Source organism: Chelonia mydas, chromosome 3 (genome assembly GCF_015237465.2).
Source record: "Chelonia mydas isolate rCheMyd1 chromosome 3, rCheMyd1.pri.v2, whole genome shotgun sequence".
Lineage (NCBI taxonomy): Eukaryota > Metazoa > Chordata > Testudines > Cheloniidae > Chelonia > Chelonia mydas.
In genome coordinates, this window is record NC_057851.1 from 22,897,425 (window position 1) to 22,921,056 (window position 23,632).

The 23,632-nt window shown below is 44.0% G+C and overlaps 1 protein-coding gene across 2 annotated transcripts in view; it reads right to left on the bottom strand.

Moving 5' to 3' along the window:
• Positions 1-9,727: 9,727 nt before the first annotated feature.
• The window catches only part of VSNL1 (visinin like 1), a 152,529-nt gene continuing 138,624 nt past the window's right edge, over positions 9,728-23,632 (bottom strand). For both annotated transcript variants that reach the window (XM_007052863.4, XM_027817899.3), the window contains exons 3-4: positions 12,241-12,456; positions 9,728-10,682 (exon numbers count right to left, since the gene is read on the bottom strand). In XM_007052863.4, coding sequence (XP_007052925.1) covers positions 10,485-10,682; positions 12,241-12,456 — 414 coding nt within the window. In that variant the 3' untranslated portion in view covers positions 9,728-10,484. The remainder of the gene's footprint in view (positions 10,683-12,240; positions 12,457-23,632) is intronic.

The following is a 23,632-nucleotide window of genomic DNA, read 5'->3' on the forward strand; positions in this document are numbered from 1 at the left end:
GGCAGTTTCCCACCACCACAACAAGGAATTGCCTGGTGCTTCTAGGACACATGACCTCTTGTATCTATGTGGTGCAACACACCAGACTCAGACTCTGGCCTCTCCAATCATGGCTAGCTTCGGTATATTGGCTGGCTCAGGACAGTTTGGACAGAGTCGTGACTCTGCCTCGCCCAGTCTTCTACTCCGTCAGTGGTTGCTCAACCCATAGGTAGTGTGTGCAGGGGTCCCTTTCACCGGTCCTCAGCCATCCCTCTTGCTAGTGACGGATGCGTCAGTCTTGGGCTGGGGAGCCCATCGGGAGACCTCTGGAAACAAGGCCTCTGGTCTCACACATCAGTGTCAGAGCTGAGAGTGGTGCGTCTGGCATGCCAGACTTTCCAAGCCCATTTGACAGGGAGATGTGTATCAGTCATGACAGACAACACAACGGTGATGTTCGATATCAACAAACGAGGGTGCATGCTCCTCTCCCCTGTGCGAGGAAGCCTTCACGCTGTGGCACTTTCGTGTAGCTCATTCAATACACCTGCAAGCATCGTACCACAGGAGTACAGAACAAATTGGCAAATCATCTCAGCAGGTCTTTTCACGGCCACAAGTGGTCCCTATGCCCAGATGTCGTGAACTCCATCTTCCAGCATTGGGACTTTCCCCAATAGATCTGTTCACCATGCGACGCAACAGGAAGTGCCAATAGTTCTGTTCCTTCCTAAATCTCAGCCTGGGCTCCATTGCAGACGTGTTCCTCCTCCCATGGGGAGGCCGTCTTCTCTACGCATTCCCACCCATCCTTCTTATTCACAAGCTGCTCATCAAGATACAGAGGCTTCAGTGATATTGATAGCTCCAGCCTGGCCCCGCCAACACTGGTACACATCTCTCCTGGAAATGTCCATGGAAGTTCCATTACCTTGCTGCTCTTCCTGGACTTAATAACTCAGGATCACGGCCATCTCCAGCACCCAAACGGTGAGTTGTTGCACCTCACGGTGTGGAAGCTCCATGGCTGAACCCCACAGAGCTCTCCTGCTTTGACCCAGTTAGACAAGTCCTCCTTGGCAGTAGGAAACCCACCACCAGGGCTGCCTACCTTGCCAAGTGGAAGAGAGTCTCATTCTGGTCGGCACAGCATCACTCATCCCCAATGTTCCCCTCTATACTACTCATACTAGACTACCTTCTCCATCTCAAGCAGCAGGGACTGTTCATGTCAGTAAGGGTTCATTTGGCCACCATCTCTTCCTTCCATCAAGGCTCAGAGGGCCGGTCGGTGTTTGCCAACCCTGCGGTGCCATTTCCTGAAAGGTCTTGACAGGCTATATCTGCATGTCCGACAACCAACCTGAGACCTCAATCTGGTCCTTTCCAAATTGATGGGTCTGCCCTTTGAACCACTGGCGACGTGTTCCCTGCTCTACCTGTCATACAAGGTGGCGTTTCTAGTAGCGATAACCTCAGCCAGTAGGGTGTCTGAGCTCAAGGTCCTAACATCAGAGCCCCCTTACACCATGTTCTGTAAGGACAAGCTTCAGCTCAGGCCACATCCAACTTTTCTCCAGAAGGTTGTCTCCCAGTTTCACATCGACCAGGATATCTTCCTCCCCATGTGTTATCCTAAGCTGCACTCAAGCGGCAGAGAGCAGAGACTTCACTCTTCGGATGTCCACAGAGCTCTAACCTTTTACATTGAAAGAACGAAACCATTCCACTGTTTGTGACTGTGGCAGACAGGATGAAGGGTCGTCCAGTCTCCTCCCAACAAATTTCCTCGTGGATCACATCCTGCATCTGTGAATACCATAACCTGGCAGAGGTGCCTGCCCCTCCGCTCACAGCACACTCCACTACAGTGCAAGTGTAAGCGGGGGAATAGTCCTGCTATTGTGGGGAACTTTCCTGGCTTCTGCACTACCCCGGTGAAGTGGGCTAGCAAAAGGATCTGAGTCCTCGCTCCCACTCCCTTTACCCAGTGGCCTCCCTGCCCTTGAGGACTCCCCTTCCACTCTCCTGTCTGGCAGAGTCCTCGTAACCCCAAGAAGGCTGGGCCCAGGATTCCTGGGGGGCTTGACCCCCAACCCGGCTATGGTCACCTAGAACAGGGGCTAGGGTGTCCCCATTCCGGGATACTCTCTGCACTGGGCACTTCTCTGACCCACTGACCATTACATACAAGTTAAAGCAAATGCAAGTTATTTAATCAACAATTAATTTTAAAAAGAATAAGGAAAAATGGGAAAGGTTAAAGGCAACACATCAAACCGCTCTGGAATGGCAGGGAACATCACAAACAGTGTCTCTGGAATGTCAGGGCAGTTCACAGTCTGTTCCTTGTAAGTCCCAGGCCTCCCTCTCAGGCCCTGGCTGTGCTGCAGGGATGCTGTGGATCGGACACTTGCTCTGGTGGTGGCCACGCGCTCTCGGGCTCTAAGTGGTAGGACCCTTCTTCCCAGTGTCGCCCCTGCCCTGTCGGGGTTACAATCCAAGCCTGGCCTGCAGAGCCTCTTGGCTGAGGCGTCTCCTTGTGCTGGGCCTGCTGCCCAGGGTCCCCCTCGGTCTCTCCAGCTGCTCACCGCACCCAGCTCCGGACTGCCCCAGCCCCAGCTGCACCACTCTGCCTTAGCACTGCTGGTGCTGCTCTGCCTCCAGCTCCCTGGGCTGCTTCTCTGGCCCCTCTGCCTCTGGTTGCTGCAGCTCTGCTCCCAGGACAGGGTCTGCTCTGCAGGCTGCTTCTGTGACTCTGCTCCCAGCACTGACCTGCTTTGTGGGCTGCTTCTCTGGCCCCTCTGGCTCTGGTTGCTGCAGCTCTGCTCCCAGGGCAAGTCTGCTCTCTCTGGGCTGTGCCTCTGGCTTTGGGGCTGTAGCTCTGCTCCCAGGACAGGGTCTGCTCTCTCTGGGCTGCTTTTCTGGTCCCTCTGGCTCTGGCACAGCTCTGCTCCCCCGCTCAGCTTAGGCCCCTGCTTTCTCCTTAGCTCGGCCCCACTCTGTTGGACTCAGGCAATTCCAGCTCGCACGGAGGACGGGACCTCCCTGGCGTCTCGACTCTCTGATTAGCCTGTCCACCTTGTCATTCAGGCTGACCTGGAGCATTGGCCTCTCCCCATTGTTCCTGGGGACTATCAGTCTCAGGGTCCTGGTTTCCCATAGACCCTTCCCCTTTTAGTACTGGGAGTTAGCCAACCAAAACACCCCCACTGAATGTTAGTAAGGGCGCAACAGTCCCCTTACACAAGCTTCTTCAGCAGTGTTCCTGGCACAAGTCCTGACTGAGGAAATATGTAGAGCGGTGACGTGGTCCTCCATACGTACTTTCACCGTTCATTATGCGATTACCGAGCAGGCCAGAGACGATGCAGTTTTCAGTAGAGCAGTGCTCCAATCAGTGGACAGTTCTAAATCCACCTCCTGAACTTGGGCTTGGGAGTCACCTGATTGGAATTGACATGAACAAGCACTTGAAGAAGAAAATAGTTACCTTCTCGTAACTACTCTTCTTCGAGATTTGTTGGTCATGTCCATTCCAATGCCCACCCTCCTACCCCTCTGTTGGAGTAGTCAGCAAGAAGGAACTGAGGGGGTGGCAGGTCCGTAGGGCCCTATGTTGAGCACCATGATGGCACCACTCCAGGGGGCACCTGGACCGACCTGACAGATACTGCTAGGGAAAAACATCTTCCAGGCGTGCGCACACACCTGATTGGCATAGACATGAACAACAGTTACGAGAAGGCGAGTAACCGTTTTTTCTGAAACTTTTGCACAGTTCTTTTTAAAGCTGTTTTCTCACCCAACATTATGTAATGTTAGAGGAATTATTAGTTAATACATTCAATCAAAAAGTAAAATTTGCATGGTGTTATATTAGAAATACCCATACCAAAAAATCTAGCACTATAGGCAGGACAACCTGTGCTTGCTGATAGGGGGTGGGAGGCGGGGGGAGAAGGGAGGCAGAGGGATGGCTGCCAGCTTCAGCAGTGTTACTGAGCACGCATAGTCTGTGTAAGCGTGCTCAGTACAAGCCAAGTAGCAAATCGGGGGGGGGGGGGGGCAGGAGAGGGGGCAGGGGCACGTGACCCCTTGTTTCTCCACGCATAGTGTCTGACTATAGATAGCTGTCATCCTTCTAATCTTGGAGAGTTCTCTGCTGCTTTGTTTTTTTTACTTACGTTCTTGGTGCTACAGAAATGGAGAAAACATGTTAGTTTAATTCCTGTAAGGTCTCAGTTTCCTAAACCAGGCAAGTTGTTCCCCAAACGGGAGGAAACCAAGCTCTTCCTAACTTAACTGCCAAGTTTGTTTGAACACTTTTACTGTATTTGTCAACATCACTTTAAACATACATGTTCAATTTTCCAATGGAACTGGAGTTGCTATGTGTATAACAAGATTCTTAATTTTCAATATATGTTCTCACAACTAAAAAGTGCAGAATTTGTTGGCAAAATTATCTTTGACTGGAAAACTACCCTCTCACGCTTCCCAAGTGGTTCTCTTTATAAGCCATTTGAGGCTCTTAGGACATAAGCATAATACAACTAGCAAATATTGCCTTTTAGGAAGTTAGATTCCTGATCTTATTTAAACAAAGCATGTATGTAATGTCTTGTGCAGATATCATGCAGGCATGCATATCTAACAATTTCGATCTATAATAAAACAAAAATAAAGGAAACAAGCATACCCCACACAGAGCTGCCAATACCAGGGAATAGACAACACTGGAAGACACGGCACTCTGATAGTATGGTGATGGCCACCAGTATAAAACCCTAGCTTAAGAGACATGAAACATCAGATATTTTTAAATGGCAATTGCTAGGTAGCATGTGCAAAAATATGTTCAATAAGGTTCAATAAGGATAAGTGCAGGGTCCTGCACTTAGGACGGAAGAATCCAATGCACCGCTACAGACTAGGGACCGAATGGCTAGGCAGCAGTTCTGCGGAAAAGGACCTAGGGGTGACAGTGGACGAGAAGCTGGATATGAGTCAGCAGTGTGCCCTTGTTGCCAAGAAGGCCAATGGCATTTTGGGATGTATAAGTAGGGGCATAGCGAGCAGATCGAGGGACGTGATCGTTCCCCTCTATTCGACACTGGTGAGGCCTCATCTGGAGTACTGTGTCCAGTTTTGGGCCCCACACTACAAGAAGGATGTGGATAAATTGGAAAGAGTCCAGCGAAGGGCAACAAAAATGATTAGGGGTCTAGAGCACATGACTTATGAGGAGAGGCTGAGGGAGCTGGGATTGTTTAGTCTGCAGAAGAGAAGAATGAGGGGGGATTTGATAGCTGCTTTCAACTACCTGAAAGGGGGTTCCAAAGAGGATGGCTCTAGACTGTTCTCAATGGTAGCAGATGACAGAACGAGGAGTAATGGTCTCAAGTTGCAATGGGGGAGGTTTAGATTGGATATTAGGAAAAACTTTTTCACTAAGAGGGTGGTGAAACACTGGAATGCGTTACCTAGGGAGGTGGTAGAATCTCCTTCCTTAGAGGTTTTTAAGGTCAGGCTTGACAAAGCCCTGGCTGGGATGATTTAACTGGGACTTGGTCCTGCTTTGAGCAGGGGGTTGGACTAGATGACCTTCTGGGGTCCCTTCCAACCCTGATATTCTATGATTCTATGATTCTATGTAAAACTAAATACAGTTATAACATGTTTACTGAAATGCATATTGGGGGTTAAGATCCATGTGCAATAGCATGTATAGTAAATGTCACAGTAGTTTACTTCTGTTTGCTATTATACAGTTCTGCTTCTGATTTTGTACTATACCTAGGAACAGTAAGTAGTATAGTGTTAACACATGCAGGTATGTTATACAATAACCTAACTGCTTTGTTTTTGCTATTGTACAATGTAGTGGGAGGTGCTGCTTTAAAAATAAAAATGTTTTAATAGCTTTTGATCATGAAAAATAGGGGAAAGTCTATTTTTCTTTGTTTTATTAATTGGATTTTTCAAATTATTCCAAGTAAACTCTCTGGCCCCTTGAAAATGTAAAGCTGTTAAGAGCTTTTCTGCAACTCAGTTTAAAATTCAGCCATTCTGCCTGCATCCTTTTGAAGTTGCTGTGGCTCAGGTATAACTCAGTTCTTTCAAATAACCAGCTGTTTTAATTAAAAGGTGGGTTTTTTAACTTTTTGATGCCAAATTTTAAATTTGTCTAGAAAAGCTTCCTTTTCAATTTTATGATTTTAACTGACCTCAACGATCCAAGTTTTCTTCAGTTGCAGGAGGGCAAGATGTCAATGGCTTAAGATAGAGGTGGGCAAACTACAGCCTGTGGGACTGTCCTGCCTGGCCCCCGAGCTCCCAGCTGGGGAGGCTAGTCCCCGCCCCCTCCCCCGCAGCCTCAGCATGCCGCGCTGCCAGCACTCTGCTTCTGCCGGGCGGCGTGGCTGGCTCCGTTCGAGCGGCGTGGTTGCGAGCTCATGCTGCTCCAAGCAGCATGGTAAGGGGGCGGGAGAGGGAGTTGGATAAGGGGCAGGGGGTTCCAGGGGCAGGCAGGGGACAGGGAGCGGGGAGGTTGGAGAGGAGGTGTGGTCCCTAGGGGGCCTGTCAGGGGGTGTGGGGGCAGTCAAGAGACATGGGGGGGGGTTGATGGGGGTGGGGTCCCAGGGGGGCGGTTAGGGGAAGGGGGTCCTGGGGGGAGGTGTTCAGGGGACAAAGGAACAGGGGGGTTGGATGGGTTGGGGGTTCTGAGGGGGGCAGTCAGAGGGCAGGAAGTGGGAGGGGCCAGATAGGGGGTAGGGGCCAGGCTGTTTGGGGAGGCACAGCCTTCCCTACCCAGCCCTCCATACAGTTTCGCAAAGCTGATGTGGCCCTCAGGCCAAAAAGTTTGCCCACCCCAGCTTAAGATGTCGATGCTCAGTGTTCACGTGTCTAGGTTCATGTGCATTGGGAGCACACAAACTCTGCATGCCTGATGCCAAGGACTATGGTTTTTCCTCTGTAATACACCTGGTTCTTTGCTCTCTTGCATGAGCTAACCAGTAGCTTAGTTTTAGATTGGTGTGGAACCCTGGTCTCACTACATGCTCTTAAACTACATGGTAAATTTATTAAGATTTACTTACTTCTGCTGCCACCAGGAAGAAGTCCTCTAAGGCCTTTGCTGGCAAAATGTGAACCAAAAGAATGACATGGCATTTGTTCCCAGTGACTTTCTTCAGGATCCAAGAGAATGAAGTGCATAGAAAGTGTGTATAGGCAAAAGGAAAAGTCTGCTTCATCTTAAATATATGCAGCCTTCATTACTGCCTTTTTAGATAACTGCTGGGAGGAAGAGGGCTAGAGAGTGAAATTACTGCAGCTCTCACTAAATATCCTTCTAGCTTTTATACTCGATCCCAACATTTCTAGCAAATTCCAGAAATAGGTAGACTTTTCTTAAACTATTCAAAGCAACAGCAAACATTTCTTCGGGCTTTCTATTGAAATCACATGATGTATATCTTCTGAATATATCAGTTCCTGTAAAGTATAAAAATGTGGGACTGACAGGATTTCATAGGCATCTGTTCTCTTTTGAAGTTGATTTCCCTTGAATAAATCAGTTCATGCAATTGCTGAATCACCTTGTTCTTGTAATGCTCTTCAGTGAGACTTCTTGGTTCTCAAGTTCTCCTATTCTTGGTACTTTTTAGATAAGGATTTACTTATGCCCGTGATACGGCTGTTGGACTATCAAAAGACAATCGTAATGCTGCCATAATTACCTTTGTGATGTTTGTATTTAAGCCAGTGGCCATTTTGTACAACACTGCTTCAATATCTTGAGCTAATTGCCACTGAAATCTGTTGGAGCTTTTTCATTTACTTTAATGTGATGCCCTAAGTGAAATGTAGAAGACCCACTGCAAGTCACAGTAAATAAATGAGTGATGGATATGAGCATTAATTCCAGGAAGTACTCAATATATAATTACTAGCTTCATGTTTAATAAGCACTTGATTATTTTTAAACTAACATGAATTATATACCACTTAATAAATTTAGTGAGGATACTAATTGCAGTACCCTAGTGAAATTCTGATGCAAAGTTGTAGTTGAAATTTCTGCATTTGGCTGCTTAATGTGAGCAGGCAAATTAAATGACAACATGCTTGTAGTCATGATGAGGGTGGACCAACTGAACAGATTCTGATCAAGAGAGGATTAAATTATTAGTGTGCTTCAAGGGAAGGTTTTATAGTGAAGAATCTGCAACATATGGACATGTCAAAACAGTGCTTCCTGCCTGGATGCTTCTTTATTGACTTGTTTGGAGATGTTTACTCTGACTTGAAACTTAGAGCCCAGCTTGCTTTTTCAGTCTAGAAATGCAGGGATGCTTTGTCTTGTATTTTGAGGCATGATTTGCAGATTGGCAGACCTGCGTGGCTTCTTCAAAAGGTAACAAAAGTAATTCTAAGACGCTAGAGATTTGCTGTCTTCCCCCAACTGGCAAACATGGCCACAGTGCATGCATTGTATTTTTCTGCCATTTCTGTAATCCTGTAAAGCATTTTAAAGGAAGTCAAAGGCTAATACACTTAAGGGGGCCTTAACGAGCTGGACAAGTGAAATGTTATCTGCAGTTCTGGGTGAAATGATGCAATACTTTAAAAATTGTCAGGAAGTAAAGCAACCCTTTTTCTTTCAGTTTTAGAGTTTTGAATTAGTGGCTGGTTGGCCTTGAAAATGTTTACCTTACAGTGCTTGTAACCATTGAATCTTAAACTCCTCTCTAGTTACTCTATTGTTGCTGCCCTCTGAAGAGTTAATTTTGAGTGAGAACCTCACTCGGGTGTCTGTCCTGTCAGTTTTCTCCTCCATAATCAAGACTTCTGAGGAACTTATTTTTAAGCTCCCTGGAAAGAATCTTGACCTGAACCTTTTGAATATCAGACTTGATTTAGAATCATAGAAGGTTAGGGTTGGAAGGGACCTCAGGAGGTCATCTAGTCAAACCCCCTGCTTGAAGCAGAACCAATCCCCAATTTTTGCCCCAGATCCCTAAATGGCCCCCTCAAGGATTGAACTCACAACCCTGGGTTTAGCAGGCCAATGCTCAAACCACTGAGCTATCCCTCCCCCCATTTAATAGGCCTATATAGAATAACAGCAATGGTGATAGATCCAAGGCATTTAATATAGAGGTATTACATGCTTGGAATCAAGGTCCTTTTGTGGGTGGGACATGAGCTCTAATATTCACTGACTTTTCTGAAGGAGGTACAAGGAGAGAGGAGCTGCAAGTTTACACAGTCATATCACAGCTCTTCTGACAATGCTCTGAGCAGTGCCACTGTCCTATTCCCTAGTTGCTTTGTCGTCTGTGAAATATACTGTAGTAGTGACTACTTCTGCAGAAGTAGGATTTGCTGTCAGTGCCATATTAGGGAGACCAGATACTGGAATACCACTGGATAAGGAAGAATTTGGAGGGTGAGCTCCTTTGTATTTTTACCGGCTATTTTCTCTCTGACACATAGAGTTGAGAATCTGTCCCTACAGATACATGTGAGCACCACGGCATTTGATTACAATTCATCAAATAAGGCAGTTTGGACAAGAATTAAGTTCTACCTCCAGTTTCGTGTACACTGTTTTCTCATGAAATATGTATTTTTCCCAGTATTGTAGTAGCAGATTCTTGTAGTGACTGAATTATATTTTTTTCTCGCAGTAGCAACATATTAAAGATGTGAAATAAGAATTAGGGGGGAAAAAGTCAAATGTTATAAATTTATTTTGGACATATATTGCAACCTCTTTAGAAGCTTTTGAAAATTCAGGCAGAAATCAATAAACTTCCAATAAAACTTTTTTAAACTTCCAGTAAAACAATATTTTAAATGTGTAGATAGACTTTTTAATTAAGGGAACATTTTAGCAGGATTTACTTAACTTTGTTTATACTGCATTCCTCTGACATAGCTCTTTCCAGATTGAAAGGATGCAAATGAGGTAAGAATTAAGGCAAACCTAAAAGGCATGCAAATGAATTACATTTATATTCACTGACAATACAAGCACATGTGTGGATCAGACTCATGAACTGAGGAACTTTCGCCTCTGTCTGTCCAGTACTACTTTACAGCAGAATGGTGACATGGTTTATAATCAACAGTTACATTACCATGGGAAGTCAGTGTCACTAACATTACTCAGGCTAGGAGACACATAGCTAGCGTCAGTAAAACGAACAATCAATAGTATTTCACTGCAGCACGGTACTGCTGCACAGGCTTCAGAGGAATAGGGTTGTTATGAAATGACATTGCACACATCACATTGTGGCAGTTTATTTTTATAATATATACTTTTAAAATTCTTTAGCAAATGACATTCTCATGCACACGAGTGTTTCAAACACAAGAAGCAAGTCCATTTATAGGTAGTCCAAGCAATTTGTGTGTGTGTGGAAATAGCTGCAAACTGAATGGAACATCTAAACTTCTGTGCAGTCCATAATGCATTTTACATTAGCTCATTTTTGAATGTCACACTGCAGGAGTAATACAATGGAAGGATCACTCTTTGCAGCTTCTTTGAATTCATCCAGTGTGATCTGGTCATCTTTGTTCTTATCCATCTTGCTGAAAATCTTGTCTACTCGTTGCTCCGGCGTGAGACCATCCTCATTCATTTTCATCATTATCACAGTACCCACCATCTTGTAAATGGCCTTTGGAAAAAAAAAAAAAGAAAAAAAAGGGAAAATCATAATGTTAAAAAATCAAGACTTGGAATCAGTGTAATTAAGTGTAGTCCGTACATGGTTCTGGGTGTCATGATTATATGCAGAGTTGATTTTCTAACCAAAGATTGTGATTATGCCTTCAATTTAGCTTTAAAAATCCCAAACCCATTTGCTTCTGACAAGGAATAACAGCCTCTTAAATATTTTAATGAAATTCATTAATATAAATACAGGCTTCTTTAAAATACTTATTCCATTTGTCACTTTAGAACGAATTTGATTCTTCAAACACTTGAAACCTTTGTTTAAAGAAAATCATAACTGTACTGTTATAAGTGAGTTTCCAATTACAAGTAGATGCATAGTTTTATTTATGATAATCCAGTAGAAGTGTGGTCCTGTAGTCTTAAAACAAACTAGAACAGCACTACAGCTCAAATCCCCTTGTGCTCTGGATCAGATGTGTGTGCACTTCTGGAGTCTGAGGTTTTTAACAACCTTCAGCTCTTTGAAACATTTTATACAAAATTTGACTGATCAGTTTTCTACGGTCATATTCGTCAACGGTTTGGAAAAAAAAATTTGTTTGGTTTTTTTTACAAGATCATCTTGGTCTGGTAAGAAGTAAACATGATCATCTGTGGAACACCTGACCAAGAATGAAAAGATGTTTCCATCAGGTAAAGATTAAGCTTGTATTAGAACTATATGTGAGTTTGAGAATTCCTGTCTGAGGTCCTAGAAGCGTTCAGCTGTACTGTTTTTCACACACATCAGAAAATTATCAGATGTACCTCTATTAAGATATAAGTCCATGCATGTGTGCACACACTGCATAGCCCTCAGAAATCATGGAAACATTTTTTTTAAAAGTCTTTCTTTCAATTTGCTAATCACGTTGAGAAACGATACTAAATGATGGCTCTGCATTACCTCATTCTATTAAAATGGGGACCAACTGAACTAGTCTGGATAACAAATTTCCAATGTTCAGAGGACACTGGAATATCCTATTTTAGATAATGGACTGTTTTGTACAACTGGAAATATTACTGTTTGGAGAATCCAACTAAGCTATTGTATGTACTAAAAATATCAAAGTCTATATTCTACACCTCAGTAATCACTAATTTGCAACATTTTTAGAAGTTATTTCTACTGCACGTTTTTATAATGGAAGATCCTAGTTACTCATAGAATTGGCACTCTAACGTTGGACAGATAAGTTCTAACTATCTTAATGTGTTGTGAGATGCAAACTCCTTGGTGAAACTATGCTTGGTGAAACTATGCTTTCCACAAACCACTATTACTGAGTTAGATTTCAGCATTATCAGCACAGCTTCTATAGAAATACAAGTTCTTTCTGCATATGCTGCATGTTTTACGCACAAATTCTTATGAGCTCGGCACTCCACCTATGCCTGCTTGTGTGTTTGTATCAGGAAATTTGTGTGTATTGGAATGGGCGATATACCTGCCTTATGGAAAATGTTCAAAATGAACAAAAATTATGTTTGTAATCCTGTGTAATATTTCTTACCTCTATAATTTCCAACATCTCCACTCTTGTAATTTTACCATCGCCATCTAAGTCATACATATTAAAAGCCCAGTTTAGTTTCTGTTCAAAACTACCCCTTGAGGTGATGGACAATGCACAAATGAACTCTCTGAAGTCAATGGTTCCATCGCCGTTCTTATCAAAGGTTCTGAAGGCATGTTGGGCAAACTTTGAAGCATCTCCATATGGAAAAAACTGCAAAATGAAATATAAATGCAGTCATTGGGTGTTCAAGGAAACAATCTGTCTGCATACAGAAATATTAAAGTGAAGCTTTTATGAAGACTTAATGATCTGAACATTTTATTGCATATTCTCAATTTATCAGCAATAAGTATATCTATCAGTGCCTAATACTCAGAAAGTGACTCCTTAAAAAAGTGCATCATGATACATTGTACAGTAAAGCATTATGAGCACTTTTCATAAAAAGAGAAGAGGGAAAAAAAAGCTTCCAACAAGGAAATATTAGTTATTTTGTACCCGCTCACTACACTATCTTCAAAGCTAACATTAAAGCAGATCATTCTTAAAGTGCAGCTATGCACTGAGAAGTGATTACAAATAAAAACAATAGCACTGAGGAAGCTAGCGTTCCATGTTTGTTTATAGCAGCGACTTCCAGAGGAAATTTGCTGAGTTGACATGTAGAGAGAGGGGTTCTATCTTCCAGCCTTCAAATTCAGCCTGTCATCTGAAAATCAAGCTGATTTTTTTCTTTCTGGCTCAAGTATCTTTCTCAGGAATATTCTGCATTTGAAAAATGTAGCGTAATCTGATTCCAAATTAAGTCAACAGGGATTTTGCCATCAAATGCGGGCTTCAGCCATTAGTTAACAATTCTATTGCTGGTGGATTCTATTCTAGTTTGAACAATTCCACTTCTCCTGGTGGTTTACCTCTGTAGTGTGAATAGCAATGAAAACCTTATCTTTGTGAGAAAGGTAAGTAAACATCTGTGACTTGAATAAAATGTTAGCGAGGGTGACCTTTTAGAGCCATTTTTCTGATCATAACTGCCTTTTACAGCGGGTGCCCTTAAATGGGGTATGGATCATCAGAAGTAGTTAAATTTACAACTGCATTTGCAGTGAGATCTGTTTGAAGTAGAGGAATTATTGCAACAAATGCCACAAGTTCAGATGAACAGCACTGTCTTTATTTTTAAATTCAGTATTTTTGCTGCTTAAGAGAAATCAGTTGTTTTTCTGCAGTCAAGTACACGTGCATGTTTACTGCTGTTTTTTTATTTATTATAACAAATTCACACATACAGTACAAAATCAGGAACATGTGTTTACTTATGTTGATTTGCATAATACAAGTAAATGGGAAATAAACGGAGATCCAACTAAATATTACATTATGCTACTCATGTTTACTTATCAGTTTCTATTAGGTAAAAAGGCAGCACATTCTTGTTTAGTCAAAAGATTTTCAATTAGTGGTGCATGCATGTCGGGCTGAGACTTTCTAGTACCTATAATGTCCTACTCAAGAGATTCTCTCTCCTATGGGCTCAATGCAAGAAAACGTCCTTATTCATGAAGGATGTTTTCAAGTTCATGTTGAAATCCTACTGAGGGCACAGGGACTTAAGTGCTTCCTGGCTCTGGACATATGTCCATACAACCCAGCACCATGGAATCCGATTGAGGTCTTTGGGCACTGCCATGATATAATGCTGCAATGGGGATGGGGGATACCATTCGTTTCATCTTGACTAATGTTGAATACGAGGGAATCCTTTCAGAAGCAGGCCAACCTTTCTGCTGTCTAGGGCCCTATATGCAGTGTGGTACAAGCGTGCACAGGGGCACACGCTGCCTGTGCACTGTAGAACAGAGGTGGATGGGCGTAGGGTAGGCCTGGGAGCTAAAGGATCTATAACTATGCACATCCCATCAGCTATTTCCCCCTTGCAGTCCTGAGGCTCTGGTAGCGGGGGTGAAGCAGCTCTGCTGCTGTAACTTTTGTGGCAGGAAGGGGAGGAGCAAAAACTAGGATTATGCCCTTCACTCAGCTGCCAGCACACCCCTGCTACTTCATGCACTGGGATTAGGCTGTACCCCTCACTGAACACACAACAAGATACTCATTGGCATGTGTGAATACCCATTTTTATCAATTGAGAGTATATTAATCTTGGCCCTAGGCCCCGAACCAGATATGTACATCATACATCTTTGGACTGTAATAGGTTAAGCTACCCTTACGAAGTACAATATATTGTAACCATTCACATTCCGAAAGCTGCACTCATAGAGTATGTCTACACTGCAGTGGGAGTGAGCCTCCCAGTCTGGGTGCACAGACTCGCGTTAGCGGGGCTCACACTAAAAACAGCTGCATAGAGATTGCTTTGACATTGCCGCTTGGGCTGGAGCTCATGACTACGCAAGGTACAAGTGGAGCATTGGGCCTGAAATCTTAAGCTATGTATGCACCTATGCCTCAAGCAGGTGTTTGGCCAAAGTTGGATAAAAAAATGCAATGTGGTTGTCTACTTTATCTGTCTTCATGCCCTTCTTTCACTCTGACCTCTACATGTACTTTCTGTAGTGCTGAATGAGCTGATAAACAATGTTGCTTTCCTTGTGTTTGCCTAAAGGATAGTGTATATCAGCCTGTTTTTCAGCTTGTCAAATATTTATGGTCCCTGGCATTACACTCTCCTACCAATAATGACAGCAGCAATGTTAGAAAGGTACAAAGCGAATTCAAACAAAGTTCCAGTGATACGTGTTGCCATGTGTCAAGGTTCCTCCCCCACTCTGAACTCTAGGGTACAGATGTGGGGACCTGCATGAAAACCTCCTAAGCTTACTTTCACCAGCTTAGGTTAAAACTTCCCCAAGGTACAAATTAATTTTATCCTTTGTCCCTGGATCTCCACTGCCACCACCAAACTCTAACTGGGTTTACTGGGAAACGTAGTTTGGACACATCTTTCCCCTCAAAATCCTCCCAACCCTTGCACCCCACTTCCTGGGAAAGGTTTGGTAAAAATCCTCACCAATTTGCATAGGTGACCACAGACCCAAACCCTTGGATCTGAGAACAATGAAAAAGCATTGAGTTTTCTTACAAGAAGACTTTTAATAGAAGTAAAGAAATCCCCTCTGTAAAATCAGGATGGTAGATACCTTACAGGGTAATTAGATTCAAAACATAGAGAATCCCTCTAGGCAAAACCTTAAGCTACAAAAAAGACACACAGACAGGAATAGTCATTCTATTCAGCACAGTTCCTTTCTCAGCCATTTAAAGAAATCCTAATCTAACACATACCTAGCTAGATTACTTACTAAAAGTTCTAAGACTTCATTCCTGTTCTATCCCCGGCAAAAGCAGCATACAGACAGACACAGACCCTTTGTTTCTCTCCCTCCTCCCAGCTTTTGAAAGTATCTTGTCTCCTCATTGTCTCAGCGAGGTTACCTTTAGCTTCTTAACCCTTTACAGGTGAGAGGATTTTTCCTCTGGCCAGGAGGGATTTTAAAGGGGTTTACCCTTCCCTTTATATTTATGACACCATGCAATAGTGCAGTGGTCCCCAAACTATTCAGGGGCCAGGAGCAGAGCTGGGGGGCTGGCCTGGGCCCCAGCTGTAGCCTCCCCCACCCCCCCCAAATGATCCTCCCTGCTCCCCTAGGGGGATGTGCCCCACAGTTTGGGGACCTCTGGAATAGAGACTTAAGAAATGTGGAAGTTGATTGGAAGACTGGTGAATTATAGGAAGTAGCTTTAGCCATTCAATATTAGAATAGTTTTGATTCCCATTAAAATGAAATAGTGCCACAAGACATTTTTATAAAATATGTGGACAGTGAACAGCTTGGAAAATCTGTTTCTTGTGTCTGAAGGAGCCTCTGCATATTCCCAACTATGGGGTGCACCCACCTGCCCATTGCAACAGTAGGCTTTAGGAGCCTTCTAGAAGAGCAGCCCTGGGTGGGGGTGTCCTCTCGTGATACCAGACATGCATCACTTAGTGTCTAGTCCCCAAACCCCTCACTTCCTGCCTCTTCATGGTCAACATGCCCAGAGTTTCCTGTTAACATCTTGTGAGGTTTAGACAGAGACTTTTAGGTAGCTTCTGCATTGCTGTGCAGTTTAGACTGCTGAGCTATCTTTGTCCTGGCTCCTGGGTTTATTTCCATTCCAAATTCTTCTCCTATCCCCACAAAATACACCAGGTTTAAGTGGTTCCCTTGCATTAATCCATGCACATACCTAAAACCTGATGTGCCTCAGGAAAAGCCATTCCATGGATTATTTCACAGTTTCATAGGATTTAAGGCCAGAGGGGATCATTACATCATCTGGTCCTGTGGTTCCCAAACTTTTTACCTCGCACTCCGCCCTCCCCATTACCTCTGTCCACCCACTCCCACTCTGAGGCATGGTTGGGCGCTGGGGCTGGGAGTGGGACGACAGTCGCGGCTGAGGCTGGGTCTAGGTCTGTGTCTGGGAGTGGAGCTGGGGATGGGGATGGGGCCAGGAGCAGAGCCACAGCTTGGGGGTGGGGAGTGGAGCTACAGCTGGGGGCAGAGTGGAGCTGCAGCAGGAAGCCAGGGCTGGAGCAGAGCGGGAGTGGGTGGCGCTCCCTCCCCGCCTCCTGTCAGAGTGGCCTGAACCCTGCCGCATCCCCCCAGGGAGGGGGGTGTGCCACAGTTTGGGGACCACTGATGTAGGCTGACTTGTATAGATCATGCCCTTAAACTTCACCCAGGTACCCCTGTATTGCACCCAATAACTTATGTTTGGCTAACACATACATTCCAGAAAGGCATCCAAGCTTTTCTTGAAGACATCAAGAAATGGAAGATCCACCACTTCCCTTGGTAGCTTGTTCCAATGGTTAATTACCTTCATTGTTTGTTTAAAATAAAACAAAAAACAGGTGCCTAATTTAAATTGGTCTGGCTTCAGCTTCCAGCTCTTGATTCTTGTTATACCTTGCTCAAGTTGCGCTGCTAAATTAAAAAGCGCATTTAGTATTCGCTATTGTCGCCCCACAAAGGTATTTATACATTGTAATCAAGTCATCTCTCGATCTTTTGGATAAGCTAAACAGGTTGAGCCCTTTAATTCTCTCACGATAAGGCATTTTCACCAGCCCTCAAATCATCTTTGTGGCTTTTTCCTGCACTCGCTCCTATTTTTCAACATCCTTCTTAAAATGTGGACACCAGAACTGTATGCAGTATCCATTATCAATTTCACCAAGGCCATGCACCGTGGTGAAATCACAGCCCTACTCAACACTCCTGTTTCTATAGCCAAGGATCGCATTAGCCCTTTTTGCCACAGCAACACACACTGGGAGCTCACGTTCAGTTACTTGTCCACTGTGACCCTTAAATCTTTTTCAGAGTCACTGCTTTCAGGCTATGGTACTTTATTCCGAAAGCGTAGCCTGCATTCCTTGTTCCTAGACGTAGTCCCTTGCATTTGGTTGTATTAAAACACATCTTGTTAAAATGGGCTCAGGTTACCAAGCAATCCAGATCACTCTGTCTGATGGCCCTGTCCTCATAATTATTTATCACTCTGCCCATCTTTGTGACAGCTGCAAATTTGATCAGCAGTGAGTTTATAGTTACATCCAGATCATGGATGAAAATGTTGAATAGTGCTGGACCTCACTAGGAACACCCCCATTTGATGGTGATTCTCCATCGACAACCACTTTCTGAGATCTGTCAGTTCTTAATCCATTTAATGTGTGTGTTACTGATATTATGTAGCATTATTTTTTTAAAAAAATTAGCATGTCATGCAGGACTCCATCAAATGCCTTACAAAAGTTTAAGTAGATGATATTTACTCAGTTACTTCTCAACCAAACTTGTATCTCAAATAATGAAGCTAGGCTGCCTGGCATTAATTATTTGGCAACGGGGATCTTTGATGCCTTGGACCCCAAAGGACAGCCCAAAATTAGGGCCACAATCCCATGCATGCACAGGGATAGAATTAGGCCTGCATTGAGTTTGATGCTTTCTAAGGTGGGGAAGCAGATGTCTTTGATAGCAGGGTTGCCACCTTCCTCAGGCTGTAAGCTGAAGAAATATTTTTGGTTCATTTTTAGACTTCTCCATGGCCCAAGGCTCAGTGACCCCAGCATGAGTGAATTCCTCAAGTGTGAATATCCAAAGGTAACACACTGAACCATGGTAAGAAAACTTTCTCTCTCTCTTTTGTTTTGGTAATAGTTTACTAAAAGGAAACCTCTTATAAGTCCAGTTACAGGAGAGCAAAAATACCATTCCTGTTCACATCATTACCAACCTCCGGTGTTCAAAAATCATGAAATTGACTTAAAACAGAATCATAGGACTGGAGGGAACCTCGAGAGGTGATCTAGTCCAGTCTCCTGCACACATGGCAGGACTAAGTATTATCTAGACCATCCCAGACAGGTGTTTGTCTAACCTGCTCTTAAAAATCTCCAGTGATGGAGATTCCACAACTGCCCTAGGCAATTTATTCCAGTGCTTAACCACCCTGACAGGAATTTTTTCCAATGTCCAGCCTAAACCTCCCTTGCTGCAATTTAAGCCCATTGCTTCTACTCCTATCCTCAGAGGTTAAGGAGAACAATTTTTCTCCCTCCTCCTTGTAACAACCATTTGTGTACTTGAAAACTATCATATCTCGTCTCAGTCTTCTCTTTTTTCAAGACTAAACAAACCCAATTTTTTCAATCTTCCCTCATAGGTCATGTTTTCTAGACCTTTAATAATTTTTGTTGCTCTTCTCTGGACTTTTTCCAATTTGTCCATATTTTTCCTGAAATGTGGCACCCAGAATTGGATACAATACTCCAGGTGAGGCCTAATCAATGCGGAGCAGAGCAGAAGAATTACTTCTCATGTCTTGCTTACAACACTCTTGCTAATACATCCCAGAATGATGTTCACTTTTTTTGCAACAGTGTTACACTGTTGACTCATATTTAGCTTGTGATCCACTATGACTCCCAGATCCCTTTCCGCAGTATTCTTTCGTAGGCAGTCATTTCCCATTTTGTATGTGTGCAATTGATTGTTCCTTCCTAAATGGAGTACTTTGCATTTGTCCTTATTGAATTTCATCTTATTTACTTCAGACCATTTCTCCAGTTTGTTCAGATCATTTTTGAATTTTAATCCTATTCTCCAGAGTACTTGCAACCCCTCACAGCTTGGTATTGTCCGCAGACTTTATAAGTTTACTCTCTAGGCATCATCTAAATCATTGATGAAGATATTGAAGAGAACTGGACCCAGAACTGAGTCCTGTGGGACCCCACTCATTATGCCCTTCCAGCTTGACTGTGAACCATTGATATCTACTCTCTGAAAACAGTTTTCCAAGCAGTTATGCACCCATCTTATAGTAGCTCCATCTAGGAGTTTGTTTACGACGAGGTTTTGTTTAGTTTTAAGGACTCTTTATTTGCCTTTTGCTTTCTGAGCTTTAGAATGCATTCTGGGTCATGTTTTCAGGCTTTTCTCTGAAACCATAAGGGCTGGAAAGTTTTTTTTAAAAAAAGAAAACTGAGATTCTCAAAGGATTCCAGCATCCGGGGCTTTAAGAAAAACACCAACTATTGTGAGGTTCATGATAAAATTTCACAGTTTGGCAACACTGTGCTAAATACAAGGGCAGTCTAGGGGCAGTGAAAACTCAGGGCTAGCTCCTGTGGCAGTTCCACCCAAGTTCTGCAAACCATATCAGTATAAACATTCTCATACTAAATGTATAACAGTGATGCTGTTCCACATTGGTTTGTTCCAACAAGAGCTTGGTGATGGTTCAACCCCAGAAGGGAATTAGAATGAACCTAATCTGTTTCCACTGGAGTCTCAGGGAGCAAAGTTAGATGAACACTAAATGCCTTTGAAAATCCCACCCTCATCCTGTTGGAGCAGGAGGCTGGCCTACTGCATATGTAAGGGGACTGTTGCCCCCTTACTAACATTCAGTGGGGGTGTTTTGGTTGGCTAGCTCCCAGTACTAAAAGAGGACGGGTCGATGGGAAATCAGGACCCTGAGACTGACAGTCCCCAGGTACAATGGAGAGAGGCCAGTGCTCCAGATTAGCCTGAATAACAGGGTGGGCATGCTAATCAGGGAGTCAGGAGGCCAGGGTGGTCCCGTCCTCCATGTAAGCCTGGGTCAGACAGAGTGGGGCCGAGCGAAGGAGAAAGCTGGGGAGCAGAGCTGTGCCAGAGCCAGGGGGACCAGAGACATGGCCCAGGGAGAGCAGATCCTGTACTGGGAGCAGAGCTGCAGCCCCAGAGCCAGGTGTGGTGAGCAACTGGGGCCAGGCATGGGGGACCCTGGGCAAAGGGCCCAGCGCAGAAAGACACCCCTAGCCAAGGGGCCTTGCAGGCCAGACTGGGAGGGGGATTTTAACCCGACGGGGGGCTGACGCTGGGAAGAAGGGTCCCACCACCCAAAGCCTGGAGGCGTGTGGCCACCACGATTGCAAGTGTCCAACCCACAGCATCCCTGCAGCACAGCCAGGGCTGGAGAAGGAGACCTGGGACTTATAAGGAATAGACTGTGAAGTGCCCTGACATCTGGCGACACTGTTTGTAAAGTTTCCTGCCACAGAGCAGGGTGATGTGTTTCCTTTAACCTTTCCCATTTTTCCTTATTCTTTTTAAAATTAATTGTTGATTAAATAACTTGCATTTGCTTTAACTTGTATGTAATGGTCAGTGGGTCAGAGAAGTGCCCAGTGCAGAGAGAGTACCCCGGAGTGGGGGGCACCCTAGTCCCTGTCCTAGGTGACCACACCAGGGTTAGAGGGTCGAGCCCCCCAGGAATCCTGGGCCCAGCCTTGTTGGGGTTACGAGGACTCTGCCAGATAGGAGAGTGGCAGGGGAGTCCTCAAGGGCAGGGAGGCCATTGGGTAAAGGAAGTGGGAGGGGGGACTCAGATCATTTCGCTAGCCCACGTCACCGGGGTAGTGCAGAAGCCAGGAAAGTTCCGCACAATAGCGGGACCATTCCTCCTCTTACACACAGTGGGCTAGGTACATTGTTATGGTTACTATATTGCGTGGGTTTGCAAGGCTGTTTACATTGTGTATGTATGTGACTCTCTCTTTCTGATTTTTTAGGATATGAAGCTTCACAAAATCATGCTGTCTCACAAAGCGCATGTTTAGGTTGAGGAGCCTGGCTGTTGTCGAGGAGATAACACGTACTGCTAAAGGGGACTGATAACCCCTTTGCAGATCTCTGTTACTTTCATTGGTGGTCACTATAAACACTATGGAGAAAGACAAAGAGATGAAGGGAATTGGAAAAAATAAGTTTTGCATCTCACATAACTAGAGAACCCCGCTAATGTGCCTCACAATTCTACTCCCTGCGAACAGCCTGGCTGTAATGTACAAGGCCCTGGGCTCCCACGCATTCCTTAGACACTGACTGCAGGCCGTCATTAGAGGTGTTCTGGGCTGGCTGCAGCAGAATGAGAAATGCTGTTTTGTCTTCATCAGTCATGCTTCTGTGCAGTGACTCTGCTCCCCTGTACTGAGAAGCGCCAGAAATGGAATTGCCCTCTGGAGCCAAGAGGCATAGCATAGCAGAGTATCCCTTTAACCCATTAGAGCAAGCGCAGCCAAGTGAATGATAGAGACTGTAGGAGATGGGTCAGGAAGATACTGGGAGCATGGACTGCTGTGACTCAAGGAAACTAGACAAGGGAGCAGGGAACGAGACCAGCTGCTAATGAGACTAGGCATCTACTGTCTCATCAGAAACACTCTGGAGCCCAGCAGCCAGGCTAAGAGCCCTAGAATTGAGGAGGGTGGGTTAGGATGGACTCTTTGGATAGCAGGGTGAGTAAAAAATTAAAGAGGGGTCTTTCTAAATTTGTTCTTGGGGACCCATCCGTGTATCAGTACAACCCTAGTTAACATGAGTGTGTGGGCATAGTCTTGATGTAAGCACAGGACTCCCATTAATCTGTGTTATGCCCATACAACTGGGAATTGAATAATATTCTATTACTCTTCATCAAGGCCAAGAGCTAGATGTGTCTCCTCTGGGCTAACATGAAGGCATTTTAGATGTTCCAAATATGAGTATTGATACTAATGAGTGAGCGCCATGCTTTTTGCTGTTTCAGTTTGTCCTCCAATTGACAGCAAATACAACATCAGGTCCTTGAATCACTAAATTGGAGCTCTCTTCCCAACTAGGAACTGGAACTTGTAATTGATGCCTGAAATACCCGGAGGAAGCCCTTAAACTTGCACCTATGGATTTCTATTATTATTGCTTCAGACAAATCAAAACTCATTGTCAAAAATGTTTAAAGAAAAAAGACATGGATAATGTTTCCATTGTGCAGCTTCCGGCTCTTAGAAGATTTCCATGTAAGAAATGGAGCCAAGAACCGATTTAAGAGGAAATTGGCATCTGGCCTGTCCTTGAATTATTTTTAAAACTATCCTTTTATGCTCTCTGCTTCCAAACTAAGGCACATTTAACATGTTTTGTTACAGACAATTGGCCTAGAGATGAAGAAAGGAGGACAAGAACACTGCTGTGCCCCCTATTCCTAGGTAGAAGCAGGAACTCAAATAACCTCCTCCATCTATTCCCAGCAAACAGAACATGAAATTACCTAAATTGGAAAGTTACTTGATTTTTATTAAAGCGGAGAATCTGCTGAGGAAGGTGAAGAGGAAGAGAGAGGTTTTTCACATCCACACACTAAAAGGCAAACTTGCTGAATCCACCTTTGCGTGATTTTTAGAAATAAATAAATGCTTAATGTCTATTGCTGTGAGTAGATCAGGAGTACACATCAGTATAGAGAATCTAGCATATGTCATGGAGAATTAAAGGAATTAAGCTTTATCATTATGAAATCACTAGGTCAGAGAACAACAAAACACACTTCTTTGGTTTTGTTTGGTTTTTGGAAAAGTCTTATATAGTTTAATTGGTCTGAAACTGACAGGGCTGTATAGACATTATAGAATGGTATGGTTGGTTTACAAACTATACAAAGGCTATTGTTCTCTATTAAACTTTTTCTTTTTCATAGTGTGTACAGTGTGTTACCTACTGTAAAAATAGCTAATGTCCAAAGGAAAAGGAAAGAAAATGATCCCTAGAAGGCACAGAAATGGTTCTGGAGAAAATGGAATTTACCAGTCAAGCAACCTACCATAGGCCCAGTACTTGACGTTTCAGAAACAGATAAGAAACCAAAAAGAAAAGGAGGACTTGTGGCACCTTAGAGACTAACCAATTTATTTGAGCATGAGCTTTCGTGAGCTACAGCTCACTTCATCGGATGCATGCTGTGGAAATCGCACAAGACATTTTATACACAGACACCATGAAACAAT